Genomic DNA, 20988 nt, shown 5'->3' with positions numbered 1-20988 from the left:
TGCCCACATCTGGGGATGGAAAATGGGAACTAAATGAAAGCTGGAATAACAGATCTTCTGGGGGTGACAGAAATGTTCTAAAACTGGATAGTGGTCAGGATCATTACAAAACAAAACTGTTCAAAGAGTAGGATTTTTTCCCCCTTTCTTCTAGACCTATCACAATACTTTTTATTTGCTATGTAATACTGCACTTCCTTAACCAAGAGGATACTTGCTGGCTGAGTACAAACCTTCACAGGCATGCAAGGGCACTCACATCCAATCCTGACCTTCCCTGTCTCTACAGCCCCGCTCACAATGGTGGCAGCAGCAGTAACTAAGAAGAGGCAAGGAATATACAGCTGGGAAAATGTCAGAGAGAGACAGGTCTACATGGTTCCAAGCCCCAAAAGTTTGCCCTGCTGTCCATCAGACTTAATTTACCAGACACAAATTAAATATAAAATAATTAAGAATTTCAAGATGCAGGGCCTAGGGCCATGTAAGACTGCACTGTTCAGACATACAAGAACCAGGAACCGACGTGTGATGACTGTGTGTATCTATGCTCAGTTGCTCAGTCATGTCCGACTCTGCGATCCCATGGACTGTAGCCTGCCAGGCTCCTCTGTCCATGGGAGTGGGACGTCATTTTTTACTTCAGGGGATCTTCCCGACCCAGAAATCGAACCCACATCTCTTGTGTCTCCTGTTTTGGCAGGCATATTCTTTACCACTGCGCCACCTGGGAAGCCAAGGAATTTGGCAAAGTAATTCAGAACAAAAATGTGTTGTATGTTTTAATCGCTCAGTCATGTCCTACTCTGTGACCCCAAGGACTGAGGCCTGCCAGGCTCCTCTGTCCATAGAATTCTCCAAGGCAAGAGTACTGGAGTAGGTTGCTATTTCCTTCTCTACTGCATCTTCCTGACCCAGAGGTTGAACCTGGGTCTCTACTGCAGGCAGATTCTTTACCACTGAGCCACCAGGGAATCAGAATCAGTTCAGTCGCTCAGTCATGTCCAACTCTGCGACCCCATGAACTGCAGCATGCCAAGCTTCCCTGTCTATCTCCAACTCCCAGAAACTGCTCAAACTCATGACCATAGTCGGTGATGCCATCTAACCATCTTATTCTCTGTCACCAGGGAAGCCCAAAATAAAAATATCCTTTTTCAAAAAGGGGTTGTGATAATTATTCCTATTACTTTATCCAAGAATTAAGAACAAGGACTGCTGAAGATGAAATGTCTAAAACAAGGATATAAGATACTATGGAAAGGACACTCAAACAAACTTGGCCACTGCAGAAAAACCACTTGTTTAATGTTGTGATTAACTGTAATGTGACTGTACATGAAAACACAGTTGTGATGACTGCACAACTCGGCATATTTAGCAAAGTTCACTGAATCATACACTGAAAATGTCTATAAAACTCTGGTATATAAAATTATACCTCAATAAAGTATTGTGAGTGTTTTTAATGGCTTTAAGCCTTTGGTAGCAGCACATTAAAATTTACTAAATGGGTAAAGCATCACAGACAGGACACTGTCTGTACTTTATGTTTAGGCCTAAATGAGTGTCCCAGCCTAAGGTTCTTTCCCAGAGCCAAATAAACAAAAGATAAAGGAACTGTATCTCAGAAAGTCCCACACTGGGTCAAAAGATATGGTTCTTCTTTTCAATGCATAAATGGACAACTCTTTGTAGATAAAGTATGTGTGATTCCTGAAGTAATGAGTTCAACTCATAACTGGCTAAGATCTTTTAAATGTTACAAGTTTATAACCAGAGTATGGTCAAATGCACAGTACTGTGACCACAATCAAGACTGGATTTCCATCAAAAGACATATCTGTGGCTGATTCACAGGCTTCCCAGGTGGTGCTAGTGGTAAAGAACTCGCCTGCCAATGAAGGAGCTCCAAGAGATGTGGGTTCAATTCCTGGGTGAGGAAGATTCCATGGCAGAGGACATGGCAACCCACTCCAGTAGTCTTGCCTGGAGAATCTCAGGGACAGAGGAGCCTGGTGGGCTACAGTCCATGGGGCCACAGAGTCGGACATGACTGAAGTGACTTAGCACAGCACAGCACACAGCTGATTCATGTTGATGTATGTCAGAAACCATCACAATATTGTAAAGTAACTGTCCACCAATCGAAAATAAAACAAAACAAAACTTTTAAAAAAGAAAATAAAAATATCTCCTTTTATATGGAGCAATTCCAAATGCTATTTCTAACTGACCCTACTCTGATTCAATGAATCAGAGGCCTATACCTCAATGCTGGTTTTTTTTTTGTGATAAGTGTTCTTGAAAGACCTTACATTCTGTCAAAATGCATACCTAAAAATTACAAATAAATACAGAAAGATGAAGGGAGAAAGAAGGAAAAAGATTTTCAAATTTATTGTTTTCTAAAACATGCTTTATCCATTCTAGCTTCTCGGTATTACATAATAATTTTAGAATCATTTTATCAATTTCCACAAAGTAAAGTGTGTTCATATAGAAAAATTAGGGAAGAATTGGATATTAAAATGTTGATTGTTTAGACTGAAATATATGGATTGCTTTTATCAAGATTTTTCTTTTCTACACTTCCAAGAACAAGATAATTGTAAAGGCTATTTCAGCATCATTTTCCATCAAGTCTTGTATGTTTCTATTTGTTTATTTTTTTTTCTGCCCCTGCTAATGCGTATTACATTTCTGATTGTTTGCCTGCATAATAATTATTTTTCGTTATCAGGAAAAAAATTATGTGTAAATAGGATTGAGGCAGTCTACAGAAAACATATGTAAACTTCATAATCAGAGCACTCACAAAAACAATCCTCCCATTAGTATTCAGTTCAGTTCAGTCACTCAGTTGTGTCCGACTCTTTGTGACCCCATGGACTACATCATGCTAGGCTTCCCTGTCCATCACCAACTCCCAGAGCCTACTCAAACTCATGTCCATTGAGTCAGTGATGCCATCCAACCATCTCATCCCTGCTGTCCTCTTTTCCCACCTTCAATCTTTCCCAGCATCAGGGTCTTTCCCAGTGAGTTAATTCTTGGCATCAGGTGGCCAAAGTACTGGAGTTTCAGCTTCAGCATCAGTCCTTCCAATGAATATTCAGGATTGATTTCCTTTAGGATGGACTTGTTTGATCTCCTTGCAGTCCAAGGGACTCTCAAGAGTCTTCTCTAACACTACAGCTCAAAAGCATCAATTCTTCGGTGCTCAGCTTTCTTTATAGTCCAACTCTCACATCCATACACGACTACTGGAAAAACCATAGCTTTGACTAGACGGACCTTCGTTGGCAAAGTAATGTCTCCGCTATTTAATATGTTGTCTAGGTTGGTCTATTAGCTTAGTTTATTTTAAAAGACTGCTACATTCAAAAGAATTAGATTACAAAGTAAATATAAATTTTATGGTAAAGGAAGAAAAAAGTAAATGCAATTTGATGGGAAGAAGTTATAAAGGAGCAAGGTCGCCAAGTCATGAAAATAAGGGCAGAATGCAGAAGAATTGGGAAGAACTCCAAAAGTAGCACTTCAGAGAGAGTGCAAGGCAAAATTAATTCAAAAGGAAGAACACGGCGAAAGTGGACATCCTATATATGTAGACTATTCATTCTCCTGGTGCTTACTGCATTAAGTAAGCTGTGTTCATGATCTGACTATGTGGGGTCAGCTGCTATTATTCCGTTACATAACACATTAACCTACTGGGAAAAATCATGTACCAACCAAATAACTTTTACACTATAGAGATATCATCCCCTTATTTACCATTCAAATGTGAACTAATACATGTTATAGATACACGTTCTAGAACAGGCAGTGTAACAGAATAGAACATATTTATTTCCTGCTTCAACCTGTGTCCCAGTTGTCAACTCCTTCCCTCACCCATTCCCTGGCTTGGTTTAACCAAGATTCCCAATGGTGGACATATGTAAGTCATCATATTTGTGGAAATCTCCTTTATTTTTCTCAGTATGGGTTTAATATTTTATCTTGAGAGTCAGAGTTGGGTGTTTATCAGGATCATTTTATAATACAGCAGAGAGACTTAATATACATTCCATTCTTAATTTTAAAAGGTAGTTCTTTAACTCTGCGATGACCTAGGGGGTGGGATGGGGGAAGGGAGGCTCAAGAGGGAAGGGATGTATATATAATTATGGCTAATTTGTGTTGTTGTACAGCAGAAATCAATATAACATTGTAAAGCAATTTTTCACCAATTAAAAATTTTTTAAAAGGTAGAACTTCATTTTTTTCTCAAAATCAAAGTCTCAATTTAATTTTTATTACTATACTTCTAAGGTAAAAATACTTAACCAACATTAATCTATACCACATTTTTGCTATATTCAAGGCAAGTAGTACAAATTTTTAAAGGCACTGAAATTGAATAGCTCTTTAACTGGCACAAACTTAGTAATATAAATTTTTGTACAAACTGTAAACTATGCATATGTGACATATAATAAAGTAACATGACAAATATTTCCCCCAATGTTTCTAAAGCTACTATTAATCTCTATAAATGTAAGAGATTGAAATATGTTTTAATTTAGAAAAATCTATCAGTCAAACTAGTCTTCATCATTAAAAAGATGCAAATTATTGAATCAATGAAAAATCAAGGAAAAGTGTTTCCTTAAATAAGCTTTTTGTTTAAGATTTAAAATTTCTTCTGTCTCTTTTAAAGGGGTGGCTGTTATATTTATTAGTGTTCAAGTGCCAGATGTCAAAGTCATTTAGCCTCAAATGAGCCTCAGAATCATGTCTATGCTTCAATACAAGGATTTTGCTAATGAAATAATTGGAAGATAGCACCCAAATTTAACAACAATCTATTTATAAAAACAACAAATGAAAAATTACCTAAATGCCTATCAGAGAACTAGTTAAATAGGGGTATGGAAAATTTTAAATGATGCTATAGATAAATACAAAAAGACAGAAAAATAAAGTTAAAAGAGGTAACATAATACAGCATAAGTGTTTTTGTAAAAATACATATTATACATGAAAATATGAAAAGGTCTAGAAGGCTATTTACCAAGGCTAAACTAGAGTTTGCAAAGTATAGTCCCCAATCAACAGTATTAGCATCATTGCAGAATTTATTATTAATAGAAACGAAAATTCTAGGGTTGTACTCCAGCCCTACAGAATCAAAAACCCTGGAAGTACAGCCCAACAATGTGTGTTTTAATAAACCCTCCAAGTGACTCTGATGTATGGCAAAGTTTAAGAATCATTACTCTAGTGCTTGCTTCGGCAGCACATGTACTAAGAATCATTACTCTAGATTCTTTATTGGGATCAAGATCCCTTTGAGACCCTGATGAAAATTATGAACTTTTACCCAGGAAACTACCCAGTTGGACAAATGTTCAATTTTACATATATTTCAAAAATAAACATGGGCAGAGGCTGCCTGCAGTAGTAATACACTATTCCCAAATGGGACATATCCATTGAGCCCTAGGAATCTTTACCTACAACAAACAACGCATACTTTTTGCATGTAAGTTGCTAAAATTAAATTGAGAAAAATGAGAGAACAAGAAAACTGTAAACCAATCCCTCAATTCCGGCACACCAGTATTTCCTCTGGTTTGTCTTCACTTACTCAGATTCCAAAGCTGACACAAAATCTCCTGGGTTTAACTTTCCAAACTTCTGAACTTTATTGAGTTCATAGGCTGAACTTGTGGCCTTTGCAGTGGAGAATTCTCACATGATCACTATTCCATTTGACTATCAATCTGTGTACTTAATGGCCTTAAGAAATAAAACTTTTTAGCAAGCTTATTTTTAATTAAAAAATATTTTTGAACACTGTGCATGTTTTAGAAACATGGAGCAAACTCATATATCCTACAGAGTAAGCAGATTCCTTAGCTTGTATTAAGAGTGAATATCAAACTACAAAGACTTCAAGTCATGGTGTCAAAAGAATACAAAGACTAAAAATTAAAAGATTTAATTAGGCAATCAGTAATCATCCCCTACTTTTATTTTTTCCAAATGAACTGCTGGCATCTGTAGTAACATATGCACCTCATATGATAATGAATTTTAGCCATATAGAAATATTAATGCTATTCTAAGAAAAATATTTCAACTCTTTTTTAAAAAACACTATATGCACACCTGCTATTCTCCTATCAATCCTAGCAGGAAACCATTTTTCCTCTACATCATGAGCAATAGAAATGTACTTATTAAAACATTAATCACAGTCCATTATATTCTGACTCATTGCCAAAAGTTCCCATTACATCACTGAAAATACCTATTAACCAAAACCTGCTTCTGACAAGTTACAGGAGTGTAGCATTCAGAATTTAGTAATGTATTATAAAAGTCAGTTTAAAAAGAACAGTTACACAATTGATTTTGCAGTGGCAGCAAAAATAATTAACTTTTTTCTGACATTTATTACCAAAAGGTTGATTTAACTGGTGTTTCTACTGTAAAATTATTTAAAAATTATTTCAAATTTCACCTAGCATTATTAAACACATTTACTATGAAAGAATTAAATACAGATGACTGTTTAAAGAATTGCAAAATGTGCTGAATACACCAACTGTATGTAAAACTATATTGTCTTGTGTAAATATGGGACTTGTTTAGAGCCATGTCTCACAGGAAATTGTAGCAAATGAAAACCATCCCTGTTTTTCCACTCCCACTCTTTAGGATTTATGTCTTTACATTTAAAACCAGTAATACAGAGAAACAAACAAACAAAAAACATGGCAACAATACCTTCAAACCAGAATAATGACAACTGTGAGCACTCTTATAGTGCTAAAATAACTGAATAGTATTTTAGAACCAATTATCTAGCAGAACCAATTATCTAGTTTTCACTTGTTGGACGTTTGTTTGGAGAGGGATGACACTAACTTCTTCCAAACCAGGAGAAAGGTAGTTGACATTGAGCAATAAAGTACTAAGGAAAAAGCATAGGGAATATTGGTTATTATTTTCTGAGAATATTTAATACAAACCACTTATGGTTTATTGTGATTGTGAATACTGAAAAAAAAACAACAGTAGACATGGATAATTTTTTTCTTCTATTAACTGTGCTTTCAAAGTTTTCCTATAATGAATATACATTGTCTTTATAAAAGGGAAAACTCAAAGAATTTATTTATTTTAATAAAAGCCCTTAAAGCCGCATGTGACAACTGGAGAAGAAAAAACCTTACTTGTCTTGATGCATTAGAGTGTATTGCATGTATTTTCTTTCAAATATAAATGTTTATAATCTTTATTTTTAAAAATAGGAGTGCATGACAATTTCTAGTAGCTTGTATAAAATCTAATGTTTCTGAAGCATGATGCTTAATTTAGTTGGAAAACTCATGGTAGAGGGATTCAGAGAAATTAAAAGCATGAATTATATCTTAGTTAATAAGGGGACAGAAAAAGAAAACAGACCTAAGTTACAATCATAGAACATGATAACTATAAATTAGCAAGGTTCTTTTACCTAAGAGCCAACATGTTTTACATTTGAAAGGTTAAGAGAGTCACCAAGCTACACATGTCTAATAATTTCCTAACAACTCAATCTCCAGAGTACTTTTCCTTTTTTTTTTTTAAACATCAGTCTCTTCAAATGGAAATACAATTTCTACTATATACTGAAAGAAGACAGACTCACCTCTTCTTGAAAGTGGTTTTTAAGAAAATATGATTCTATCAGGGTATACCTCAAAAGAGTTACCTCAATTCTAGCATGTGATCCTGAGTTCTCACCAAGGAAATGAAGAATTAATGAGCTATTATACACTTTACAGTACCCCCAATGAAAGGGCCAGTCAACATATAATTAAAGAGAAATTTCTGCTCATGTTTTTAAAGACTCTCACTTCATAGGTATTATCCCCAGTGTGAATATAAATCTCCAGGTGATTAATTTTTGTTCTATGCTTATTACTAAAATTATTATTTACAAACTCAAAACTTCTTCTAAAAACACTTAACAATTTCCATTAAGTCTTCTTTAGAACAACTACAAGCAAAAGATAAATGACAAGGGAACTTGTAGGTAGTCCAGTGGTTAGGACTGTGCTCTCACTGCTGAGGGTGCTGGTTCAAACCCTGGTCAGGGAACTCAGATTCCACATGCCACTAAGCGAAAAAAAAAAAGATAAAAGATAAATCCCTACTAGTACACTCATCTCACTTCTTTATCTGTTTAGGCCTTTAACAGTCACTCCTTGATTACTACTTCTGTTACACAATTGACTAGTGAGTAATTCTCAATAGTATGATGTAAGTAAGTTAGATATTTTTATAGTTGCCATAAATTTGGACAGAAAACAAACTACAGGGTATGATTACTCTTAACAGGTCTTTAAAAATCATCACACTTAATAAAAAGTATAGATTGTAGAAAAAGAAACAGTACTTAGATTAAAATTTATTCTAAAAACTAATTTCATATATATCATGCTAGACAATTAAATGACCAAGACTACATAATTTGACATTGTTTTTATATTAAAATTAACTGTGCCTGAAAATGCACCTCAATCAGCAGAAGGAAAAAACAAACAAAATCAATCAACAAAATTAAGCTGGACATAAACTTTAAAATCGGAGAAGGCAGTGGCAACCCACTCCAGTACTCTTGCCTGGAAAATCCCATGGACGGAGGAGCCTGGTAGGCTGTTGTCCATGGGGTCGCAAAGAGTCGGACATGACTGAGCGACTTCACTTTCATGTTTCACTTTCATGCATTGGAGAAGGAAATGGCAACCCACTCCCAGTATTCTTACCTGGAGAATCCCAGGGACAGGGGAGCCTGGTGGGCTGCCGTCTATTGGGTCGCACAGAGGCGGACACGACTGAAGTGACTTAGCAGCAGCAGAAACTTTAAAATGAGTTTAAGTTCAATATATACAGAGTTCATTACATATCAGCAATACTCTCAGTAAGAAATGTTAACTCCAATGGTAGCACTTGCCACTCAAATAGCTAATATTTATACAGCACTTATCATGTGTCAGATACTATTCCAAGGGTCTATCATTTATTAACTCATTTGATACAATTCCATGAGATAGGCACTAATATTATCCATATCTTGAAAATGAGTAAATAAATCAAGACACACAGAAATCAGTAGTGTCCAGGGAATTAAAATCAGTGAAAAACCCAGAACTCAAACTCAGTCTAGCTCCAGAGTATGTTCTCTTCTCATACTAAAAAGTTAATGTAACAATAAGCCTTAAATACTTTGGTTTTATTGCATTTTATGTTTAATAAAATGTAAGAGGAACAGGTGACACTATTCCTACTGGTAATTTATCATTCTGGTGATATTCATTAACCACACTAATTGTTCATCAGGTGTAGGCAGTATGTAATCCTAACTACTGAATGGCATTCCTTCTGTCTGTTAACTAGTTCCTAGTGTTGGCCAATCAAAGTCAAACTCACTCAAGAAGTATCCACCTCCATCAATTCCTTCTTTGCCTCTAAAACTAATGTGACCTCTCCTTCTCCATTGGTACATAAAACCTTCTTTACTACTAAACAACAATAACAGTTAACATTTATTAAATATTTCCTAGGAATCAAAAGCTTAAATGCTATAAACTAAGTTGTATAAACAAAAAATCCTGAGAGATAGATTCTATTACCATCTTCATTTTACAAATAAGTAAGGTTCAGCGATGTCAAGTTCTCACAGCTAAGAAACAGCCTGGATTTAAAACTAGGTATGTTTAACACTAAAGTCTATGTTGCAAAAAAAGAAAACTACAGGCCAATATCACTGATGAACATAGATGCAAAAATCCATAACAAAATTCTAGCAAACAGAATCCAACAACATGTTAAAAAAATCAATCACCATGACCAAGTGGGCTTTATCCCAGGAATGCAAGAATTTTTTAATATCCACAAATCAATCAATGTAATATACCACATTAACAAATCGAAAGATAAAAACCATATGATTATCTCAATAGATGCAGAGAAAGCCTTTGACAAAATTCAACACCTATTTATGATTAAAACTCTCCAAAAAGCAGGAATAGAAGGAACATACCTCAACATAATATATATGACAAACCCACAGCAAGCATCACCCTCAATGGTGAAAAATTGAAAGCATTTCCCCTAAAATCAGGAACAAGACAAGGGTGCCCACTCTCACCACTACTATTCAACATAGTTTTGGAAGTTTTGGCCACAGCAATCAGAGCAGAAAAAGAAGTAAAAGGAATCCAAACAGGAAAAGAAGAAGTGAAACTCTCACTGTTTGCAGATGACATGATCCTCTACATAGAAAACCCTAAAGACTCTACCAGAAAATTACTAGAGCTAATCAACGAATATAGTAAAGTGGCAGGATATAAAATTAACACACAGAAACCCCTTGCATTCCTATACACTAACAATGAGAAAACAGAAAGAGAAATTAAGGAAACAATTCCATTCACCATTGCAACAAAAAGAATAAAATACTTAGGAGTATATCTACCTAAAGAAACAAAAGACCTATACATAGAAAACTATAAAACACTGATGAAAGAAATCAAAGAGGACACAAACAGATGGAGAAACATACCGTGTTCATGGATTGGAAGAATCAATATTGTCAAAATGGCTATTCTACCCAAAGCAATGTATAGATTCAGTGCAATCCCTATCAAGCTACCAACGGTATTTTTTACAGAACTAGAACAAATAATTTCTCAATTTGTATGGAAATACAAAAAACCTCAAATAGCCAAAGTAATCTTGATAAAGAAGAATGGAAATGGAGGAATCAACCTGCCTGACTTCAGACTATACTACAAAGCCACAGTCATCAAGACAGTATGGTACTGGCACAAAGACAGAAATACAGATCAATGGAACAGAATAGAAAGCCCAGAGATAAATCCACGAACCTATGGACAACTTATCTTCAACAAAGCAGGCAAGGATACACAATGGAAAAAAGACAACCTCTTTAACAAGTGGTGCTGGGAAAACTGGTCAACCACTTGTAAAAGAATGAAACGAGAACACTTTCTAACACCATACACAAAAATAAACTCAAAATGGATTAAAGATCTAAATGTAAGACCAGAAACTATAAAACTCCTAGAGGAGAACATAGGCAAAACACTCTCCAACATAAATCACAGCAGGATCCTCTATGACCCACATCCCAGAATTTCAGAAATAAAAGCAAAAATAAACAAATGGGACCTAATGAAACTTAAAAGCTTTTGCACAACAAAGGAAACTATAAGCAAGGTGAAAAGACAGCCCTCAGAATGGGAGAAAAGAATAGCAAACGAAGCAACAGACAAAGGATTAATATCAAAAATATACAAACAACTCCTGAAGCTCAATTCCAGAAAAATAAATGACCCAATCAAAAAATGGGCCAAAGAACTCAACAGACATTTCTCCAAGGAAGACATACAGATGGCTAACAAACACATGAAAAGATACTCAACATCACTCATTATCAGAGAAATGCAAATCAAAACCACAATGAGGTACCATTACACGCCAGTCAGGATGGCTGCTATCCAAAAGTCTACAAGCAATAAATACTGGAGAGGGTGTGGAGAAAAGGGAACCCTCTTACACTGTTGGTGGGAGTGCAAACTAGTACAGCCGCTATGGAAAACAGTGTGGAGATTTCTTAAAAAACTGGAAATAGAACTGCCATATGACCCAGCAATCCCACTTCTGGGCATACACACCGAGGAAACCAGATCTGAAAGAGACACGTGCACCCCAATGTTCATCGCAGCACTGTTTATAATAGCCAGGACATGGAAGCAACCTAGATGCCCATCAGCAGACGAATGGATGAGGAAGCTGTGGTACATATACACCATGGAATATTACTCAGCCATTAAAAAGAATTCATTTGAATCAGTTCTAATGAGATGGATGAAACTGGAGCCCATTATACAGAGTGAAGTAAGCCAGAAAGATAAAGAACATTACAGCACACTAACACATATATATGGAATTTAGAAAGATGGTAATGATAACCCTATATGCAAAACAGAAAAAGAGACACAGATGTACAGAACAGACTTTTGGACTCTGTGGGAGAAGGCGAGGGTGGGATGTTTCAAAAGAACAGCATCGAAACATGTATATTATCTAGGGTGAAAGAGATCACCAGCCCAGGTTGGATGCATGAGACAAGTGCTCGGACCCGGTGCACTGGGAAGACCCAGAGGGACTGGGTAGAGAGGGAGGTGGGAGGGGGGATCGGGATGGGGAATACATGTAAATCCATGGCTGATTCATGTCAATGTATGACAAAACCCACTACAATATTGTAAAGTAATTAGCCTCCAACTAATAAAAATAAATGAAAAAATAAAAAATAAAAAAATAATAATAAAAAAATAAAGTCTATGTTGCTTAAGCCAAACACAGTAACACTATGGCAGGATATATCTTATACTCCATTGTATCCTATTTACTCACATACCACTGAATCCCATAATTGTATATCAACAGTTCTTTGCTGCACAAAATGATGACTTACATACTTTTATTTCCTAAAAATAAATTGAGTTTAATGAACACTTGATGAATAAATGGATGAGTAAACAGATAATTACTACAAAAGCCATATATCTTATAATATATATATATATATATATATATATATATATACAAGTGCTTGGACCTGGTGCACTGGGAAGACCCAGAGGGACTGGGTAGAGAGGGAGGTGGGAGGGGGGACCAGGATGGGGAATACATGTAAATCCATGGCTAATTCATTTCAATGTATGACAAAAACTACTGTAATGATGTAAAGTAATTAGCCTCCAACTAATAAAAATAAATGGAAAAAGAAAAAAAAAGAAAGGAAAAAAAAAAGATTAGCAATTCTCACACTTGTTGGCCTTAAGACCTCTTTACACTCTTAAAAATTACTGAGGACTCCCAAAGAGATTTCATTTAGATGAGTTATATCTACTTATATTTTCTATATTAAAATTTAAAACTAAGAAATTGGAAAATATTTATTAATTCATTTAAAAATAACAGATAAAGCTCCATAACATGTTAACACAAGTAACATATCATGCTAGCATTAGTCAAAAGGAAGATGTAATGACTGTTTTGATATCATACTAATTAGATTTCATAGCAAAGAGTATTATCAGGAATAAAGGATCATTTCATAATGATAAAGAAAATAAAAATTAAAACAACAACCCTAAATGTTTCTATTCCCAGTAAAAGAGCATTTGCAAAAGACATGAATATTTACATTTTAAGAAAACCAACGGACTACAAAAAATTACTAGAACTAATGAGTTTTGCAATATTATAGGCTATAAAATCAATATGTAAAATATCTGTTCATTCCAAAAAAAAAGCAATCATAAATTGAAAAACAAAGTTAAATACCACTTATAATAACAAACTATAAAATACTTAGGAGTAAATCTGACAAAATATATGCAAGACCTGCCCACCAAAATTGTATGTTATTGAGAGAAATTAAAGATGACCAAAATACATACAGATCCACTGTGGTCTGCCTTTCAGGCTCATTCATAGTCGAGCCACTTAATAACTGAAGTTCCATCACTTGGGGAGATTCAGTCACCGTGTGTTCACTTGGATGGAGCCCTGGCCTGGCTGTTAGGGGATTGGGTTTAAGTTACTCAGCTGTAACACTTGGGCATATATCACTTAACCTCCCCATTCCTGTTTCCTTCTGAATAATGGGGACAGGCATATTGAAGAGTACTAGATGAATGTCTAAGATTCCATCCAGCTCTTAATATTTGGGGAACAAGAAGTTTTAGATTAGAACCATAGCTTTACATGTATCCTTGTTTATTGATCACTGTTGGCTTGATTTAAAATACAGTGGTATCAGGAGTTAGGTAACAGTAGAGAGCCTAAAAAGAGGTTTGGCCCATGGACTTTATTTATTTTTTCCCATTTGTTTTTGTTAGTTGGAGGCTGATTGCTTTGCAACATTGCAGTGGTTTTTGTCATACATTGAAATGAACTGGCCATGGATTTACATGGCCCATGGATTTTAAAGTGGTTGGTAAATTGGCATCCGCAAGTCCTGAGGCTAGGAAGGCCTTCCCTGATCACATCTCCTATGAATTTTTTATGCTCTTGTCAAAGGAATGACATTCATGTTGATGATATGACAGGTGATTTTTATTTAGAAGTGCTTTTCTATGTTTGTCAAGTTTCCTGTAAAAATACACATACGTGTGTGTTTCACACATAGTTTTTATAAAAACAACAGAACCAAAAAGATGCCTTTGTTCTGTTTGTAGGGGTATAAAATATTTGTTTTATATTCTTATGCTGTATTTTTCTCTTTGTTCATTTTAGTGGGCATTACTGAACATTGTTTTTGATTATTATGTGGTTACTATATTTTTATATGTTGCGCGCCCATCTATATGGTCTTCTTTTATTAGTAGTTTAAGAATGTATATGAATTCCAAAGTTCATGAATTTCAGAATTCACAGATACTTCCTGTAACCTTTCCTCCAATGAATGGCAAGGATACTTACAAAAGACAGAATTTCTATTCTCAAGAATCTTCTTGTTTTGAAATATATTGGATTGGACTTGTTCATATGTTTATAGTCCTGTTCAATGTCAAGCCCACTGTTGGAGGAGTATTAATAAATATCCTAGAATCCATATAAAATTTATGAACTTTATTTGTATTCAAAACTGAAAATTCTACCCAACTTTGTCCATTTCTCTGGGTCTTTTTCTTATTAGCACATTTGAAAGAATATTTCTTTCCTTTAAACTGATTAAAGTCAATAACCAATAAACATTTATAATTAAAAAAAAAATAAAGATGACCAAAATAAACAGAAAAATAAACTCTGTTCATGAATCAAAAGACTCTATTTTAAGACAGAGCCAGCTCCCTCCAAAATGATCTACTGATTCAAAATATTGGCAGATCTTATGAGCAAAGATACCCCAGGAGCACAAGAACACTTAAAGCATAGATATTGGTTTCTAACTGTTGTTTTCAGTCGCTAAGTCGTGTCCAATTCCCTGCAACCCCATGGATGGTAGGAAGCCTGCAACCCCAGGCTTCCTTGTCCTTCACTGTATCCCTGAATTTGCTCAAACTTATGTCCACTGAGTCAGTGACACCATCCAATCATCTCATCCTCTGTCACCCCCTTCTCCTCTTGCCCTCAACCTTTCCCAGCATCAGGATCTTTTCCAATGAGTTTGCTCTTCACATCAGGTGGCCAAAGTATTGGGGCTTCAGCATCAGTCCATCCAATGAATATTCAGGATTGATTTCCTTTAGGATTGACATTGACTGGTTTGATCACCTTGCTGTCCAAGGGACTCTCAAGAGTCTTCTCCAGAACCACAGTTCAAAAGCATCAATTCTTTAGCACTCAGCCTTCTTTATGTCCAACTCTCACATCCAACATGACCACTGGAAAAACCATAGCTTTAACTAGACAAAACTTTGTCCACAAAGTGATGTCTCTGCTTTTTGATACACTGTCTAGGTTTGTCATAGCTATTCTTCCAAGTAGCAAGCATCTTTTAATTTTGTGCCTGCAGTCACCATCTGCAGTGATGTTGGAGCACAAGAAGATGAACTCTGACACTGTTTCCACTTTTTTCCCATCTATTTCCTATGAAGTGATAGGACTGGATGCCATGATCTTCATTTTTTGAGTGCTCAGTTTTAAGCCAGCTTTTTCCACTCTCTTTTACTCATTCACCTTTCAAAAGGCTCTTTGGTTCCTCTTCACTTTCTGCCATTAAAGTGGTATCATTTGCATATCTGATGTTGATATTTCTCCCTGCAATCTTGAGGCCAGCTTGTGAGTTATCTAGTCCAGCATTTTGGTTTCTAATACTATTCTCCAATAAAAGAAACCAAGGCTTCTTAAAGAAATGGTTCCTTCTAGAACTAAATCAAGAAATACATATACCAGGAGCTTGGAGCTTCTTTCAGTGCCAAAAGTAAAGATATAAAAAGATGCAATGATGGGAGAAAGGCAAATGGGCAAATGAGCCAACTAAAACATCTCAAATGGCCAAAATTGGATTATAATCCAAACTGTAAAATAAATATTCATTAGTCCTTAATGACAGGGGGAAAATGAATAAATAAACAGATGGAGGAGAAGAGAGAAATCTTCAGTACAGAATTCCAAATAATGTAGATACTACATCCTCAAGGAAAGTGAGCATTAATCCCCACACCTTAAGTGCAGTCTGTGCAGAGTAATTTTCTTCCAAAGAGTATAATAAAGACAGAAGGGATAAGAGTACATTACAGTGGACAAAGCTGACAAACAATACCTCAACCAGGTGGTCAAGGTTTACATCAACAGTGATAAGACATGTTGACAGCATGTACTAAGACACAAGCTATGAGCTTCCCTCATAGCTCAGTCAGTAAAGAATCGGCCTGCAATGCAGGACACCTGGGTTCGATTCCTAGGTTGCGAAGATTCCCTGGAGAAGGAAATGGCAACGTACTCCAGTATTCCTGCCTGGAGAATCCCGTGGACAGAGGAGCCTGGCATGCTACAGTCTATAGGGTCGAAAAGAGTCGGACACGACTTAGCAACTAAACCACTAAACCACTAAGACATTCTAAAAACTATCTGCTGCTGCTAAGTCGTTTCAGTCGTGTCCGCCTCTGTGCGACCCCACAGACGGCAGTCCACCAGGCTCCGCCGTCCCTGGGATTCTCCAGGCAAGAACACTGGAGTGGGATGCCATTTCCTTCTTCAATACATGAAAGTGAAAAGTGAAAGTGAAGTCACTCAGTTATGTCCAACTGTTCATGACCCCATGGACAGCAGCCTACCAGGCTCCTCTGTCCATGGGATTTTCCAGGCCAGAGTACTGGAGTGGGTTGCATTGTCTTCTCCAAAAAACTATCTGACAGCTTCTCAAATCTGTCAAGGTCATCAAAATCAAGGAAAGTCTGAGAAACTGTCACAGCCAAGAGGAGCCTAAGGAGACATTCCTACATAATATAATGTGGTACACTGGATGAGATCCCAGAACACAGACAGAACTTTAGGTAAAAATTAAAGAAACTGGATTCAAGTACGGACTCTAATTAATTAAAATGTATCAATATCAGTTCATTAATTACAACAAATAATAGGAGAAATCACAAGTGGGTATAAACTCTCTATGCTATCTTGGCAATTTATCTGTAAATCCAAAGATGTTCTAAAATTAAACTTTTTTGTAATTCCAACAGCCTTTTTTATAGAAATGGGCAATTTGATCCTAAAACTTACATGGGAATGCAAAGAACCTAGAATAGCCAAATAACTTTCTAAAAAAAAAGAATTCAGAGGTCTGATATTCAGACTTTATAAAGCCAAAGTAATCAAGACAATATAATTTTCATATCAAGATCATAAAACAAGTCATTAAAAGAGAACAGAGCTGAGAAACAGATCCACACATTTATCAGCAATGAATTTTTGACAAAGGTGAAGAGGCAATTTACTATAGAAATAATAGTCTTTCAACAGATGGTATGGAAACAACTCAATATCCATATGTTTAAAAAAAAAAAAAACTACTTCAAACCATACCTCTTACCATACATAAAAATGAACTGTACATCACAGGCCTAACTGATGCTAATCCCCAAAATATAAAATTTCTAGAAGAAATTATTTTGACCTTGAAAAAGGCAAAAAATTTCTTAGCTGTAAGACCAAAAGCAAGATCCATAAAAGGACAAAAGCTCTAATTTGAAAAGATACATGCACCCCAGTGTTCATAGAAGCATTATTCACAATAGCTAAGACATGGAAACAACCTAAATGTCCATCAACAGAGGGAAGGATAAAGAAGATGTGATACACACACATACACACACACACAATGGAATATCACCCACCCATTAAAAATGAAATATTGCCATTTGCAGTTAACATGAATGGACCTAGAGAATATCATACTAAGTGATGAATCTAGGAATATCATACTTAGTGAAGTAAGTCAGACAGAGAAAGACAAGTATTATATGATATCATTTATATACTGAATCTAAAAACCAATACAAATGAACTTATTTACAAAACAAAAACAGACTCACAGACACAGAGAGCAAACTTACGGTTACCAAAGGAGAAAGGGGAGGGGGAGAGACAAATTAAGAGGTACAAGATTAACATATAAACACCACTATACACACTATACACAAAACAGATAAACAATAAGATTTATTGCATGGCACAGGGAACTATATTCAATATCTTGTTATAATGTATAATGAATAAGAATCTAAAATATATATGCAAGAATACAATTATATCTACAAAGTGAATCACCTTGCTGTACACCCGAAGTTAACATAATAACATAAATCAATTATACTTCAATATTTAAATTAATTTTTAAAAACATGACCCATAAAAGAAAAAATTATACATTTGACTTCATCAAAATTTAAACTTCTGCTCTCCTAAAGACACTGTTAAGGGATTGAAACACAAGCCAAGGACTGAGAGAATATATTTGCAAACTACATGTCTTATGAAGAGAATATATAAAAATTGGAATCCAGAAACCACAAAAAGCTCTCAAAATAAGAAAGCAAATTCAATAAAGAAAAGGGCAAAAGATTTCAACAGACACTTTGCAAAGAAGATATAGTAAGTGTTAGTCGCCCAGTCGTGCCCGACTCTTTGTGACCCCATGGACTGCAGCCCACCAGGCTCTTCTGTCCATGAGATTTTCCAGGCAAGGATACTGGAGTGGGTTGCCATTTTCTTCTCCATTCGCAAAGAAGATATACGGATGGCAAGTAAACAGATGAAAAGATTTTCAGCATCGGTAATCGTTAGGGAAATGAATACTAAAGCAATGCTATTAGGCCTCCTGGATGGCTCAGAGAGTAAAGAATCTGTCTGCAATGCGAGAGACCCAAGTTCAACCCCTGGGTCAGGAAGATCTCCTGGAGTGGGAAATGGCAACCAATTCCAGTATTCTTGCCTGGAGAATTACACAGAAAGAGGAGCCTGGCGGCTACAGTTCATGGGTCGTGAAGAGCTGGACATGACTGGGTGACTAAACACACGACACACCACACATTTATTAGAATGACTAAAATTTTAAAGATTGACGATACCAAGTACTGGTGAGGATGGAAGACAACTGGAACTCTCATACACTGCTGATAGAAACGTAAAATGGCACAGTCTCGTTGGAAAGCAATTTGTTAAGTGTCTTCAAAACTTAAATATACATGTACATAATGATGCAACCATTCCACTCCTAGGTATTTACCCACAAATAAAAGACTTGTACATGAATGTTCGTATCAGCTTTGTTTTATTAGCCCCAAACCAGAAGGAAACAACCCAAATATCCATCAAGAAAACTTCGGGCTATACATATAATGGAACATTGCTCAGTAATAAAAAGGAATGACCACTGATACACTACAACAAGGATGAATCTCAATTATTCTGTGTGAAAGGAGCCAGACAAAGAAAAGAATACATTTTGCTCAATTTATATAAAACTCTGAAAACAGCAAAACAATCTACAGTTACAGAAAGCATAAGAGTGGTTTCTTGGCTGGGGACTGACAGGTGTGAAGGTGAAATTATAAAGTGACACTAGCAAACTTTTGGGGATGAAGGACATATTCATTATCTTGATTAGACATGATTTCATAATCATAAACAGATGTCAATGTTCATAAACTACACATTTTAAATACATGCTGTTTACTGTATATCAATTATACTCAGTAATGCTGCTTAAAAGCAGAATACATAAATTCTAAACTTTCATAATTAAAATACCATATAGATACATTAACATTTTCAAAATATAAGATAATCGAATCTTAGTGATCTTATTTTTAGTATAGCTTGAAACATATTATGGTTTTATCATCCTATAAATTATTTCATTCATTTGCCAGAAGGCTAAAAAAAAGGTAAGAGGAAACAAGAGTGATGGAATCATCTGGAAAATGATACAATAGGTAAAATAATCACAATAATTACATCAACCTTCAGTTTTCTTACTGCAGTGCCCAAATTATTACTTCTTTTCTTTATATCATCTCTTAAGAGGTACAACTCAATGATTTTTGAATTAGTAAATTTAAAGAACTGTACACTCATCAATACAATCCAGTTTTAGAACATTTTCATTGACCCAAAACAGATCCCTGATTCCCAATTGCAGTCACTCAAGTGTGCATTTTTTAAGGACTAAAAGAAAATATTATCTTCTCATCCAGACATTAAGGAGAATGAATTTCACTCCACCATAATATGGGACAAGAACTTCAAATATCTATTTTGCTTAAGGATGTATGTCACTATTTTTTATGATGTTTGTATACCATCACTTTTATACAACTTGCTACAGTTTTTAAGTAAATAAATACTATAGGCACGTACATACACAGAGCATTTTGAAGGAAGGAGATGATGTAGAAAAGATTAATTAATTGGGTTGGTCATTCTAACTGACCAATCCAATAAATATTTTATAAATCTAAAAATGAGAACCTTTTATAATTATATGGTAAAGAGATAGTGATCCTCTCTTCAATCAAATTACAGGGCATCAAAGTTTCAAAAGTATTTAATTTTGACACTGTAAATACAAAAAAAAAATAATAAGCTTCAACTTATTACCGATGCATTTTATTTTGATGATATAAATGTAAGCAGAGCAAGAGGCAGTGATAAGCTAGAATCTACCAAAGATATATATTTGAAATCTAGATTCAGAATTTACAAGATGCATATCTTCTATGTTCATGCATGACCACTGATCAGTGGTTAGTTGCATTCAAAGGATGTTGTCAATTTTGGTTATATACTGTTGAAAAAGGAATATGTGGAATAAAAATTTGACTGTCCTATGTCAAAATCTCTGCTAAATTTACTAATAAAGTTTTTTCCACTATTTATTTATACTTAATAAATTTTCAT

At 35.3% G+C, this 20988-nt stretch overlaps 1 protein-coding gene across 2 annotated transcripts in view; it reads right to left on the bottom strand.

The window, feature by feature from the left end:
- Positions 1-20988, bottom strand: part of MNAT1 (MNAT1 component of CDK activating kinase) — a 200554-nt gene that overhangs the window by 47826 nt on the left and 131740 nt on the right. Inside the window, exon 8 of one of the 2 annotated variants that reach the window (XM_070469443.1) lies at positions 8811-8888. The exons of the other annotated variant lie outside the window; for it this stretch is intronic. Coding sequence (XP_070325544.1) covers positions 8852-8888 — 37 coding nt within the window. The 3' untranslated portion in view covers positions 8811-8851. The remainder of the gene's footprint in view (positions 1-8810; positions 8889-20988) is intronic. 2 annotated transcript variants of the gene reach the window in all.

This window comes from Odocoileus virginianus, chromosome 6 (assembly GCF_023699985.2).
Source record: "Odocoileus virginianus isolate 20LAN1187 ecotype Illinois chromosome 6, Ovbor_1.2, whole genome shotgun sequence".
NCBI classification, from domain to species: domain Eukaryota; kingdom Metazoa; phylum Chordata; class Mammalia; order Artiodactyla; family Cervidae; genus Odocoileus; species Odocoileus virginianus.
The sequence above is the reverse complement of the archived record's forward strand: the minus strand, read 5'-3'. Positions and strand labels throughout refer to the sequence as shown.